At 37.1% G+C, this 14,129-nt stretch overlaps 1 protein-coding gene across 2 annotated transcripts in view; it reads right to left on the bottom strand.

The window, feature by feature from the left end:
* plcb1 (phospholipase C beta 1) overlaps positions 1-14,129 on the bottom strand; it is a 68,473-nt gene that overhangs the window by 44,581 nt on the left and 9,763 nt on the right. For both annotated transcript variants that reach the window (XM_084393568.1, XM_084393569.1), the window contains exon 3: positions 9,781-9,849. In XM_084393568.1, coding sequence (XP_084249694.1) covers positions 9,781-9,849 — 69 coding nt within the window. The remainder of the gene's footprint in view (positions 1-9,780; positions 9,850-14,129) is intronic.

Here is a 14,129-nt window from a genome sequence, read left to right as displayed (position 1 = left end):
CCGCCATGCTCTTATGCATTTCAACACGTCAAGCTCATGAACGCAGGCATTATTATCTCTGTAAACTCTCTCACGTGTGCATGTTTCATGCAAATCTGCGTTTTATATTCTCTGCAGGACGCCTGGGCAGAATGAAAGGTCCTGTTGAGAGGGAAATAAATTGGATTTAGATTTATCTGCACACCTGCATATATTACAGCACTCCAGCACACTGACAGATGCAGACGTGCAGACGCTCTTTTGTAATGAGAGACCTCTACATTTTCTATTTGTCTGATGGAATTCAGCGCTGTGATAAAACAATTCATCCTTGATCATCACAGTGAAAAATCAAGAGCGAGTTAATTGCTTTCGGCAGCAGAATTTAAACATGCTCTTTAAAAGAATAATATGAAAATAAGTGGTGCTTGGCCCTGCTAAATCATTATCATGATGTTACGGTTGCTACTGTAGGTGGTTGTTAAGTAGTTTTTGGATGGTTGCTAAGGTGTTGTTATGATGATCTGGGTGGTTGTTATGGTGGTTACTTATTACCAGCCAAATCCGAAAGAGTGTTTTCCCATCTGTTCAGTGCAAGTGGGATTTTATTGTCTGCTAATTAGGGCTGCATGATTCATCACAATTAAAGTGAAATTGCAATATGGCTTAGTACGATTACAAAATCACAAAAGCTGGGATATAATAAGTGAATATATGCGCTGTGTTTTTCAGAGTGAAGTGCAGCATTGTGTGCTTCTACACATGTGCAGCTCATGATACAGTGAACCTTACAACATTTACTCTTTCCCTGCCAATGACGGACTTTTCCAGCTTTCCGAGTTTTCACTGATGTACTGTAATGTTATTACGCATCTTCTGAAAGAGTAGAGAATCTTCTGATCAAAACACAGAAGAAGCAGAAACAAGTAATATAAGCATTGCTTATGCAACATTTAATCTGGCATAAATGTGATTTTCTCAGCTTTTTGTTTAAAATGTTGCTTTTTTATGAAACGTACATTCAAGGGTTGATAAAAGCTAGAATAAAAGCTTTTTTTCTTCTTCTTTTTTTTAAGTAGAGGCTCTGTTCTTTCTTTTGATATTGCATGTTCAGATATTCATACAACACAATATTCTGGGGGCCATGAAATTATTGTAAAAATTATAAAAAACGTTGGCGGCAGCTAAAAAAATAAAAATAAAAATAAAATAAAAAGAGTTAATACTGTTATTTTCCTGTTTATTAATGTCAAGTTGCTTTGAACAATTGTATAATATTGTATAGTATAATATAAAATTTGATTAAATAACAATAATATAATTATAATAATAATAGTCATATTGATTTATAATCACAAAATTTGGGGCCAAATTGGCCAAAAAAAAAGCATTTTAAATCAATTTTTATCGGGAAAATAATTTATTTACATGTAAGCAGCATACATGTAAATCAGAGCAGTTTGGTTTTATTTTTTATTTTTTTCAGTTAAAATTTACAATAGTAATAGGCTATTTGAAGACATGCAAAAAAAACTCTAAGTTTCTGTTAAATGAGCTGTTTTTAAATCAAGCTCATATGTTTAGGTTCAGTAATTTCACTTCAATGGCAATGAAAAGATTATTAGTCAGTTACTGTAATGCCTTATTTTCAAAAATCTTAGAGGTTTTTTGCATCCGAAATCTTAATTTTCTGTTTCGTTTAAAAAACATATAATAATATCTATATTATTTTAATTTTAGGGGCAAAAAGCATTTTAAATCACAATATTTAACAGGAAAATCATAATTCGATCCGTCCCCCCAAATCTGCCCAACTGAAATCCTAAGGTTACTGGGTTTGTTCAAATCCCTGAATAGTAACATTGATGCTTTCCCAAGCAAACACCATTAACAATGGCTCCAGACACACTCAGTCCACCTACACTTGCGATAATCACGGTCCCTGTAGTCTGTCTCCCTTTAGGCCTGGAAAGAATGCTCTGAAAAATGCATATTCATTAATAATGATGGCGGAGCTGTGAAGGAGGAGGTTTTAAATGAGATGAGTCAGCGTGGATGAGCCCGCAGGCGAGCCGGTTCCCGGTCTCCGCTCCAGAGCCGTGTCATTGTTGTCACCTTGTCCTCCGCGCCATGTTGGATGCCCTTTCTCAACCTCATTAGCTCCGCTGCCTTTGGCTTTGGTCACATACAGGGAGCCTTTCCACAAGAGTTTCTATGGCAACATGCATCAAGACCTCGCTGCCTTCGGGAGCCGGATTTAACCGAACCACGTCGTATCAAAGTAAAGGGCCACGGTGCATCTGCTCTGACCACAATCATCAGCTTTGTGCTCGCTGGATCTCTTTCAACCACCAAAGACACGTGAATGACCTCGCGGACAATGAGATTCACCGTGACGTCGAGTCGAGCCTTTTCATGCCGCTGATAAGCAATTTAAACAAGCGTGGTGTGTTAGTACATTTATTTGCGTGGCGCTTTTAACAATCGTTTCGGGGCAGCTTCACAGAAAGTCATCTGTGTCAGTGTGACTATAAATAAATCATGAATAAATAAAAACATTAATGAGTGAGATTTAAAAAAAAAAAAAAAAAAAAAGTTTGATCATGAAAAAGCTCCAGTTCTTCTCTATATCAGTGTCAGTGTTTCTGAACTCCTGAAACGCCTCCATTGTAGTCTTGAGTTTCTTCCGGGAACGAACACGTCACAATATTCCTCATTATAATAATTCATATGCAGAATAAAGGGGCGGGGCCTGGTTGAGTTAGTTAGTAGTGTGTTAAACTGGCGGTTATGGTAAGGGGCGGGACATTTCCCAAACACACTCGAAGCGCTCGACCAATCACAACACACTGCTCCAGCCGACCAATCAGAGCACAGTGTGCTTTTCAGAAGGAGGGGCTTCATAGAGACAGGAACTAAACAGAGCGTTACTGACAGACTGGGAAGAGAGGAGCCGCAACAATGGAGAATATGAGGAAAATAATCAACATTCAAGCAGGAAAACCTGTTCTAGTAGAGCCTGAAAACAACACCGAGACTTTGTAAAGGGCTCTTTAAAACTGTTCACTGAAAGGTTCTTCGGGGAACCAAAACATTTTTCTTCTATGGCATTCCTGTGAAAACCCTTAAACTTCATTTTTAAGAGTGTAAGAATGAGCAACAGTGACTAATTACAGCACATTATCACCTGAGTTTCACACACACCGTGAGCATGGATTGTAAAGTAAGCCTGCGAGTGGGTGTAAGTGTGTTGGGATCAGAAGTGTGTCTGCAGAAGGAGGACTGGTGTTGTGGAGCTGATCCTCCAGGCACTGGGTTGGGTTGAGAAGTGGGCAGGAATCAAAGGCTATCCTCTTGGTTCTGGCTGAAGTCCCACTGATTCTTCTGTCTGCTTCATGCTTGAACGGCTCATTACCCAAAGAAAAAAGGGGTGGTGCCTTTATCTGAACTAAAAATATATGCAGTTGCATGGATAAGAGCAAATTGCACCGGCTGATAGCGCAGTTATTTGCAATGCAGACAACACTATCCAGCACACATAAGAAACAACACAACTGAACACAATATATTATATATTTATATCAAGTATTATATAGTATTTATAAGTATACCCTAGTGAAAAAAAAGAATACTTTATTGTATTTGAAATGTATTCCCTTTTTCAATGGTACATCGCAAATATACTAACAACAATTCTTTAAAAGTATATTAGCATCATGCTTTTACCTATTATCACAATAAAACTTTTAACACACTTTAAAATAATTGTACTTTAGTATATTTTCTACAAAATTATACTTTAGAAAAATATACTTTAAGTGAAAATTCTGTTTATTTTTTAAAAGTGTATTTATTTGCACTTTATTAAAAATATATTTTAGGTATATTTTAACTGTGTGCTGGAAATGATCATTGTAACAATGCATTGAAAGTATACTTTCAAAATGCATTATAGTATACAATAATATTTTGTATAGCTACGTTTTATTTGTCTAATAATGTACAATTGTTATTGAAGGCAAAGTATGCTTATTTTTCAAATATGCAAAAAAATGCTGGAAAAAGGAAGAATTTTCGGGATCTGGAGGATTTTTCTGAGGAACATTGGTCATCACAAAACATGGAAACAGCCGTGGATCATCCGGGTAACGACACACAGTATTAAGAATCAAGGGTTCATAAACTTTTAACGGGGTAAATTTTTATAAAATCAGATTTTTTTTTCCTTTTTTTTTTTTTTTGTGGACTATATGTAACCCTCTTTTATGTAAAATATCTTATTCAGGACAGTACTAAATAAAAAATAACATGCATTTTGTATGATCCCTCTTATATTGTTACAATAATTAACATTTTGCAGATTCTAGGTGTATGTAAACTTTAGAGCACGAATGTATATGACATAAAATGTATATATATATATATCATTTCTTTTTTTAACTTTAGATTTGTTTATACATTATATATATAAACAAATATAAAATAAAAAAGAAATGATATATAATTATATAAAAAAATATATAATTATAAAATGATATATATACACATGTATATATATATATATATATATATATATATGTATATATATATATAAACAAATATAAAGTAAAAAAAAGAAATTATATATAATATATTCTTTTATACAATTATATATATAAACAAATATAAAGTAAAAAAAGAAATTATATATAATTATATAAAAAAATATATCATTATAAAATGATATATATACACACACATATATATATATATAAACAAATATAAAGTAAAAAAAAGAAATTATATATAATTATATAAAAAAATATTATACAATTATATATATATATATATATATATATATATACATACTGTATATATATATAAACAAATATAAAGTAAAAAAGGTATGTAAGTATATGTATATATATATATATATATATATATATATATATATATATATATATATATATATATATATATATATATATAAATTTGCCCTTTAAAATTTGGAGATAAATATGTCATTAATATGCAGACTTGGACAAACTACAGAGCACTTGAGAGACTCATGGCAGAACGGGAACAGTCTTTCCATGAAGCATATGGTCATTAACAACAGCAGTGCCATTAGCAAAGCTCTGGTTGCTTTTCAACAGATGGATGCGTGTAAACAACCACCACTTATTGAGACGATCTGCTTGGTTTTAAGATGCATCATATACATTTATGACATAAACATCTTGTTATCTTCTCCATTTTTCAATGGAATAATTATCAGGATGTCATTGTTCTCGCTGTGTGCTTTAACGAGCAGCCAAGAACCCCGAACGTTAAAGATCTGGTGAACGAGGGAAAGATGCACAGTTCTTCTGCTCTATTCTGTATTCATCTGCCGTCGGCTTCACAAGCGCACAACAACTCAATACGATCCTTCTTCTTTTCAATTAACAACACATCTTTAATGACTTACATAAACAAGCAATTCCAAACAAAAGCAGCAGGATATTTTTCATGGTCTCAGCGTACTAGTGATTAAAATCTCATTCAAATCCCTTTCTCAATAAAGCAGTAAAGGTGAACAGCTTGCACTTAGGAGGCACCGGCTACTTTGGGACGAACAAAAACCCAAAAGATTACGTTAGAAGAGTTAGTGAGCTAACAATATATATATATTGTAAAATGCAATTTATTCCTGTGAGCAAAGCTGAATTTTCAGCATCATTACTTCATATTTTTCAGGACTCAAGTGGACTATATTAGTGGAGTAATGTAGGGAATAGTGAATGAGGGTATGGGGGGGTGATTTCGAACACAGGCCTCATTTTCAGTTGTTTATCAGATCTCGTCTATAGTAAAGTGGTTGTTCTTCTTGTATTCCTGAAGAAGTGTTATAAGGGTTAAAGCAGAGTTTAGTTTGTAATAGCATTTCTCCAGCATGCATTATGTCTTATTGGGTGCTGAGTGGCTCAATCGATCATTCGAGCATCGCTCCTTCACTCTCTCAGAATGATACAGCGTCTCATTTTCAGTCTGAGTAAATGGCTTCGACCTCTTCATCCAGGGGTGGATGGACGGTCTGTTGTGGCTCGTGAACGCCGTCATATAAACGCTCCGCTGCAAGATTTATTCATCTGGCTTTGACACCAGCACACTGCGTTTCCCAGAATCACTCTCAGTCATGACACTCGAGTCACGAAGATGCACTCGCACTCGCTCGCAGAAGATGCTTTATATCATGAGAGAGAGAGAGAGAGACCGGGCTAATCTCCACCTCAGTACAAGCAGATTTAGAGAAATTAACAAATAATAACCCATACACACGACTGGTCAAAAGTTTGGAATAAGTAAAGATTTACAGTATATAGTAAAACCATTATATTGTGAAATATTATTACCATTTATTACCATTTTGGTATTATTGGTATTATTGGTATTGGTATTATTACCATTGGTAAATGGTAATAATATTTCACAATATAATGGTTTTACTATATACTGTAAATCTTTACTTATTCTTAACTTTTGACCAGTCTTGTGTATGGGTTATTATTTGTTAATTTCTCTAAATCTGAATTTTCAGCATCATTACTCCAGTCTTCAGTGTTACATGATCATGATAACAAACAAGTATTCATTACTTCAATGAGCTCATTGTTTCTGCATTAAAATTATTACATTGTTTAAAGCGGTGGTATAATGCCCTTTTCACAAGATGTAAAATTCGTATTTAATGTCCCCAGAGTGTGTGTGTGAAGTTTTAGATCAAAATACCCCACAGATATTTTTATACAGCATGTTAAAATTGTCACTTTTTGAGGGAGAGCAAAAACGCACCGTTTGTGTCTGTTCCTTTAAATGCAAATGAGCTGCTGCTTCCGGCACAGGGGGCGGAGCTTCAAAAGCTCGATCTTAGCAGCTTCCATTACCTCACACATACATGCACTGAAAATGTCAAAAACGTTTGGCCTTTTTTGTTCAAACCGGAGTCAGACAAAATGGAGAGACTCGAGAAGAAGTGACAACATGTAGAAGCAACAGGACATTTCTGAATGGTTAGTTGATGAATTTATGTCGCTGATGTGTAGTTATCTTCTAGTCATTGATTAGCATATTCTGTCTTGATCATCTATAAATCGTGTTCAGGGGGCGGGGTTTATGTAAATTTAGGGTTTGTGATGTCACTAACCCTGGAGGAATGTCGTGTAGTCTCTACCAGTCGTTTGTTGTAGTTCTTAAAAAGCGATTTCTTTAAAATAAAATATCTCCCTTTGCTTTGAACTTTGAGCGTCGTAACTTTGCAGATGTTGTTTATGCTCAAACAGCAACATTACACACTAACTAAAGTTAGAAAAGTCAAATCATAATCAACCACCCCTTTAAATTAATACCTTTTTTGCTACATTTCTAGCTTAGACAGTTACCTCTGATAACAGATCACTCTGAATTGTAATGTGGACTCATGCATTTTCTGTAAAGCTGCTTTGAAATGATGTGTATTGTGAAAAGCGCTATACAAATAAATGTGAATTGAATTGAATTACCATGCCAAACACTCAGAGATATTCTCATTTAAACCATGAAAAACTGGAAAGCACAACTAGACCACCTAAAACGGATGCCTACACCAGAGCTTCTTTCTGCAAGCGTTGAAATATTCGTAATTTTCGGCTGCGTGATCAACCACTTTCCCAAACGCTTGCATATCTCCTCAACATCCTTTTGATGGACCATCCACAACAAAATCAATGGATCTGCAGCGTAAACTCGAGCTAAAGCAGGCCTTCTGTTGACGACCACTGTGACGTTACGCATGAAATGACTCTTCATAGCATTTGTGCGTTTCGTTTGGCACCAGTGCCTGTTCTCTCATCTCACACACACAAATAACGTCCATGAGCGTCAGGAAAGAGTTCACCTGGGAGACCCGCAGCCCACGGGCTCCATATTTAGATCCAGATATAGCGTGGGTGCAGATGTCTGTCTGCCTGTGGCCATTCCACACCAGATTGCACAGACCATTACCCTCATAGAGAGATGCTTATCACCCACAAGAGCTATTAACCTATATAGGGCCTGGGAAACGGAGCACAATGCCGTAGTAACAGCTAAACCTCCATTACAAGGACATACTTACAAACGGATGCAAGCGAATGAAGGAGAATGGATAGAAAGTTACTGGTGTTACTAATCCTGCAACTCTAATAGTGACACCCATCTTTTCCAGCATCCCACAAGTATTTTTCTCATTTATTTACTCCGCTGACATCTTAAAAATGCGTTCAAGTTATAAGCCAAAATATCCAGTGCCGAGATTATTTAAAACATTAAAATATTTTAGTTTTGACAGTGCATTTCTTTTCTTGTTGAACAACACTATTCCAGCACTGTGAATGAACTAATCACGCAAAATTAAACTATTGACTTGAAAACATTGACTGATGTATAAATACTATATAATTAAAGTTCATCGCAACATTATCAAAATATATATAAACATCCACCTTATTTTACACCGCAGAAGTAATCTATTTTCGGTGAATGTGCGACACGTTTCATTAGCCATTAAATTACTAGAAGCATAACAAAGTGCAGAAAATTGTAAGACTATTTGCACTGCAAACCACTGTGTTTATAATAATTTAAAATTATGATAAGAAATACCGGTTTGCAGTATCAAGCAGCATAACATAAGCATAAAAGCATAAAAGTAACAAAGTGTCACACATTCAAGTTACAAATGGCCGCTCCCCTTGCGTTTGAAGGGGTGGTATAATGCCCCTTTCACAAGATGTAAAATAAGTCTCTGATGTCCCCAGAGTGTGTATGTGAAGTTTTAGCTCAAAATACCACACAGATATTTTTGAGGGTGAGCAAAAATGCACCGTTTTTGTGTGTGTCCCTTTAAATGCAAATGAGCTGCTGCTCCCGGCACAGGGGGCGGAGCTTCGACAGCTTGTGTCCTTTTACCGCACAGACATGCACTGATAATTTCTAAAACTTTTAACCTTTTATGTTCAAACCAGAGTCAGACAATGATGGAGAGACTCAAGAAGAAGTGACAACATGTAGAAGCAACAAGACATTTCTGAATGGTTAGTTGATGAATTTATGTAGCTTATGTGTAGTTATCTTCTAGTCATTGATTAGCATATTCTGTCTTGATAATCTATAAATCGTGTTCAGGGGGCGGGGTTTGTGTAAATGTTAGGGTTAGTGATGTCACTAACCCGGGAGGAATGTGGTGTAGTCTCTACCAGCCGTTTGTTGTAGTCATTAAAAAGTGATTTCTTTAAAAGCAAATATCTCTCTTTGCTCTGAACTTTGAGCGTCGTAATTTTGCAGACGTTGTTTATGCTCAAACAGCAACATTACACACTAACTAAAGCTAGAAAAGTGAAATCAGAATCAACCACCCCTTTAAAGATGGCAATAGTTTTTTCTTCCTTGTTGTGACGTACATCTGAGTGAAACGTCTTCTTGAACAAGAACAAATGTAAAGGGTGGGTCTTGATTTTGTCCATTTGGGAGTTGATTGAATGGTTGTGGTTTGCTATTGGTCGATCTCATGTGACTGACAGGTTACCCCGCCCTCACGACAGTAAACAAGTCATCAGAAAAACAAAACAAGAACTGTCCATTTTGATTTCATGTTGACTTTAAAAGGTGGATAAGAAGTTGACTTGAACTCAGGATTTGCTTGTGTCACTGCTGAACTTTCCTTATTCAGTTTTAAAACACGTTGGAAATATCATTGCTATTGTTTAGCATGCTGTTTGGCATAGTTTGTTTAATAATAGCAGGATGCATTGAATATGGTCTTACCTTTGGCGTTTTGGTGCATTTCCCCGTTCTTGCATCTTTGATGTAGTTGATGTCCAACAGGTCTGTTTCCTGAGAGAGGGAGGGCAGATTTAATGTCACAGCTCACAAAAACAATTTCATGCTGTTGGAGTAAATCAATATTATGTTAAATGTCACAAAAGCCATTCAGATGTCACACAAGGCAACAGCATGGAAAAGTGTTGACAGAGAAAACACTGATGGAAAATCCAGGATTAATAATTTAGCAGATGTAAAACACATTGTTTAATTTACACACTAGATCCAGATCAAAGAAAGATTCGAACGACTCTCTTAAAAATAAATTCCTAAGGAAATGATGCAGGGCCAGAGCGCCGCATTATTTGCGTCTGCAGTGTGTAATGGGCACGCTGATAGATATGCTTTCTGACAGCTGCAGCAGAACCGAAAGCTGACGGCATTCTGCTGGCATGGCTGAGCTACAACTGAGCTGGAACAAAACAAAGAGGCATTTGCTCTTTATTCTCATTTATGCAACACAGCAATGAATGAGGATAAAAATAGAACATCATTTTTATGATGGTAAAACCTGAATATCCTCGTATGCTCCAGGGAACAACATTTGTAACACATGGGGGATGTAACCGTGCCCTGTAGTGACACCCTACTCCAAAAACTAAGCATTTTTCAAATTCCTTTATTTTAATTATGCATGCTTTTTATGATCTCATAGTAAACGAGGTCTATACTTTAAGAGAAAATAATGTTGTCACACCACAGAGATACTTAAATCAGCCAAACCCTATTTAAGCATTTAAGCACAGGGAGTGCTGTTTCCGAATATTGTGTTTGCAATATGCCTCATTTCAATAAACAAGAAGTTAATATTGAGACACCTACATTTTAGACACAGTATCACCAGATACAATCTGTTTTCCCTCCATTATCGAAAACTGTTCCGAACAAACACAACAGAACTGCCGTAGGATTTTGTCTGTGTCCTGTCAATTAGTTTGGTTCTGTGTTTTTCCGCCCCCTGCCTGTTTGTTTCTATGGCGTTTGATTGATTGTTAGTTCAGTTCAGGTGTTGTCTTGTTCATTTGCTCTTCAGTTCTGTCTGTGTAAACCCTGTGTTCTGTCTGGTTCTTTGTCAGTTATTAACGTTACTTGTTTTGGTTGTTCTGTTCCCGATCTCGTCCCTGAGTATCCGCTTGAGTTTGACTTTGAGTTTGATAAAGCTGCTGCACGTTAGGGATGGACAAATGAAGCCTCATGAAGCACTGAGGCTTTCCCTTGAATGTTTCGGGAAAAGATTCGAAGCATCAAGAGTGTCGAAAACAGCGCCATCTTGTGGCAGGTCAAATTTATGAGCAGCTGAGTGCGCACGCAGCGCGTTGTTTTATCCATTAAGCACAAATAAAACCCTGGCAACGCTAAATGTTCAATTTTCTGATCATATAATTCACATATTAAAGTGTGGCAATAAAATAAATGTAACAATTATATTAATACTATATAGAAATAAAAGTTGCTTGATGCAAGTAAATGTTGGTCTAATTATTTTATGGTTTCTATGCTGTTTATGTGTCAGAATATATGATCATGTAACATAGGCTGTAGGCTTATTTATATATATTACAAAAAAAGTAAATGGACTTAAACTTCCAAAAACCTGTAGAGTAGTGAACTGGGTTCAAGCATTCCGACACGCAAAGTGAAGCATTCACGTGACTGGAAAGAAAGTGAGGCTTCGTTTTTCGTAGATCACGTGTTTCTCTGAAAACAATACGTGCTCCGGCACGGAGAAATTGCGCTGCTCGATGCGCTTTGAAGCTTCAGTGTCAAGTAACATCACTACTGCACGTCCTGCTTCCTCCATCTCCGCAACTGGTTCTAACAGCAACACACTTTTGTGGTGTTTTGTTCTGGGATGATCCAATGAGTCGGTTGAGTGAACGATTCAATGACTCAACACGGTTGAACTTCATTCCTGAATGAATCAGTATTTTTGAACAAATCTGCGTTTGCATCCAAAATCTATGTAGTAAGACTATACAGTAAGCAAAAAACAGTATGTGAAAAAAATAAAAAAATAAAAGTATTTTCGAATTTACAGTACTCATAAAAGAGTAGGTGAAAGTACCCGGGTGATCGACTACTTCCGGTGAGATTCTTCAGTGTGCATCTGATGGACACTTTACAGTCCCATGAGGCCTCAGGAGAGGATTTGTGAATGACAGAGAAGCGACACCTGATGCTGGAAGGTCACATGACAATGACAACATGGCGGATGTAGGTCATATGGATTACATTCATAGTACGAATGTAATCCAGACTTCATACTATATAGAACATACTTTTTTAGCGTAATAAGTACCTATTCAAGAGAGTCTGCGATTTCAGCCTGTGTTTTAGTCAGTTATTTCTCACATCTATCTCGCTAACTTCCCTCCGTCTCGTTCACTCGAATGAACGTCATTGACACAAGTGCCTGCTACTGGTGGCATTCTTGCTATGGGTTTACAGTAAATGAAACCAGAATACTCACCCACACCAAGCGTTCTGCACATATTACCCCAATTCTGCATGATCTTCACTGGCTTCCTGTGGCTTACTAGCCTAGAAATCTAGACGCACCCTAGCGGCAGCAAAATGTATTTTGCAGCCAGGTGGGTCTAGACACTCTCAATAGACCTTCTAGCTGCAAAAACCCAAATTGGGTCAGGCCAATCACAACGCGTATAGAGTAGGCGGGGCGGGCTTAACATAATGACGACAGAGATGTGACGGTTCCCTGGCTTGAAAACAAAGAATGGCTGCTGGCGAACAGTCTTTCGAATCGGCTTTGGCCGCGACTCTGGAGGACTTGGAGTTAAGTTTTTCTTTGAGAAAAGAGCAAAGAACGGCACTTAAGTCATTCTTTAAAAAGGAAGATGTGTTCGTAGTTTTGCCGGTGTTACACCAGATTCTGTGACCGTCATAATATGTGACCGTAGTGGGTGCGGTTGTCACTGCGTGCTCCGTGATCTACGCAAACAGCGTAACTTCTGACTATAAGCCAAAAGTGAAGTATTTACGACACGTTTGTTTAGAAATGCTTTTTTTTGCCTGTCAGATATGGCAAAAGTTGAATCTATCATCTAACGTTAGCTCAGCTGTTGGGAAAACGCTCTGGCTGGTTGTAGCGCTGTCCTATTGCGTGCAGAGGGAATTTGAAAGACAGCCGTTTATCCCGCCCCTCGGATTGAGCGTGTCTATGGTGAGTTTCCAGACCTAACATCTTGATGTAGGTCTGGCTTGCCAGGCTAGTGGCTTACCGTATTAAATTCAAAATTCTCCTTCTCACTTTTGAATCTCTGCACAGCTTGGCTCCCCCCTATCTCTGTAACCTGCTCCTCCCCTACACCCCGACTCGCACTTTACGATTCTCTGATTCTAGCATTCTCGTCGTCCCTCGGCATCGCCTTGCTTCAATGGGGGGCAGATCATTCAGTGTTGTTGCACCCAAAATGTGGAACTCTCTCCCCCGATCACTCTGTTCTGTTAACACTATTTCTGAATTCAAATCCATGCTCAAAACTCACCTATTTTCTGAATGTCATAATTCTTACGTTTTTTTTTTTTCTTTTTTCTCTAAAGTTATATCTGTTTGTATTCTGCTGGTTGCCGCCCCATCTCTACCTAATTTTCATTTACTGTACTTACACACTCATCTACCTACTGTTGTTTTGTCTGCTGTCTTTGTCAATTGCCTTTATTGTTGTTTGTTTATTGTAAAGCGTCCTTGAGCCCTGGAACTATATAAATAAAACGTATTGTTATTATTATTATTATATGCACATTTAAAAAAAACATATCGGTTGACTACAGGTGATTAAAAACTTTCCCTTTAAACTGACATAATAATCAATTATAATTTCAAAATCCGTCCATTATCATTATTTCTATATTATACTTCTGTTCATTCCTGAAACGCATTTTGGATGGGCTGCAATCCCCACCCCTCGCTGACACACTTTTGCGTGTGTGGTGACACAGTCGAGGATGAGGACAAGCAGACTCCAGGAGATTATATAAAGACAACCTGGATGTTATTTGTTCAGCGCTTTGACCTAAAACACTTACACAAGAACGTCTCCTTTAATATTCACTAGGCCACGAGGTCAATCCCAACTCAACTCACATTTACTTCAGACCGTCAGATAACTTCGAAATGAAAACATGATGCACAAACGACATTGAGGAGAAACCGAACAATGCCTGTAGGATATTTTTATGCAGTTTTATATTTTCTGATCATGTGAAGGTGCCTGTAAAACGTGCAACTATAACGCCATGCAATTCAACGCTCCCCATAATATGACTATATA

This window comes from Rutilus rutilus (assembly GCF_951802725.1).
Source record: "Rutilus rutilus genome assembly, chromosome: 21".
NCBI classification, from domain to species: Eukaryota; Metazoa; Chordata; class Actinopteri; order Cypriniformes; family Leuciscidae; genus Rutilus; species Rutilus rutilus.
Note: the sequence above shows the minus strand (reverse complement) of the source record. Positions and strands in the feature narration are given on the sequence as shown.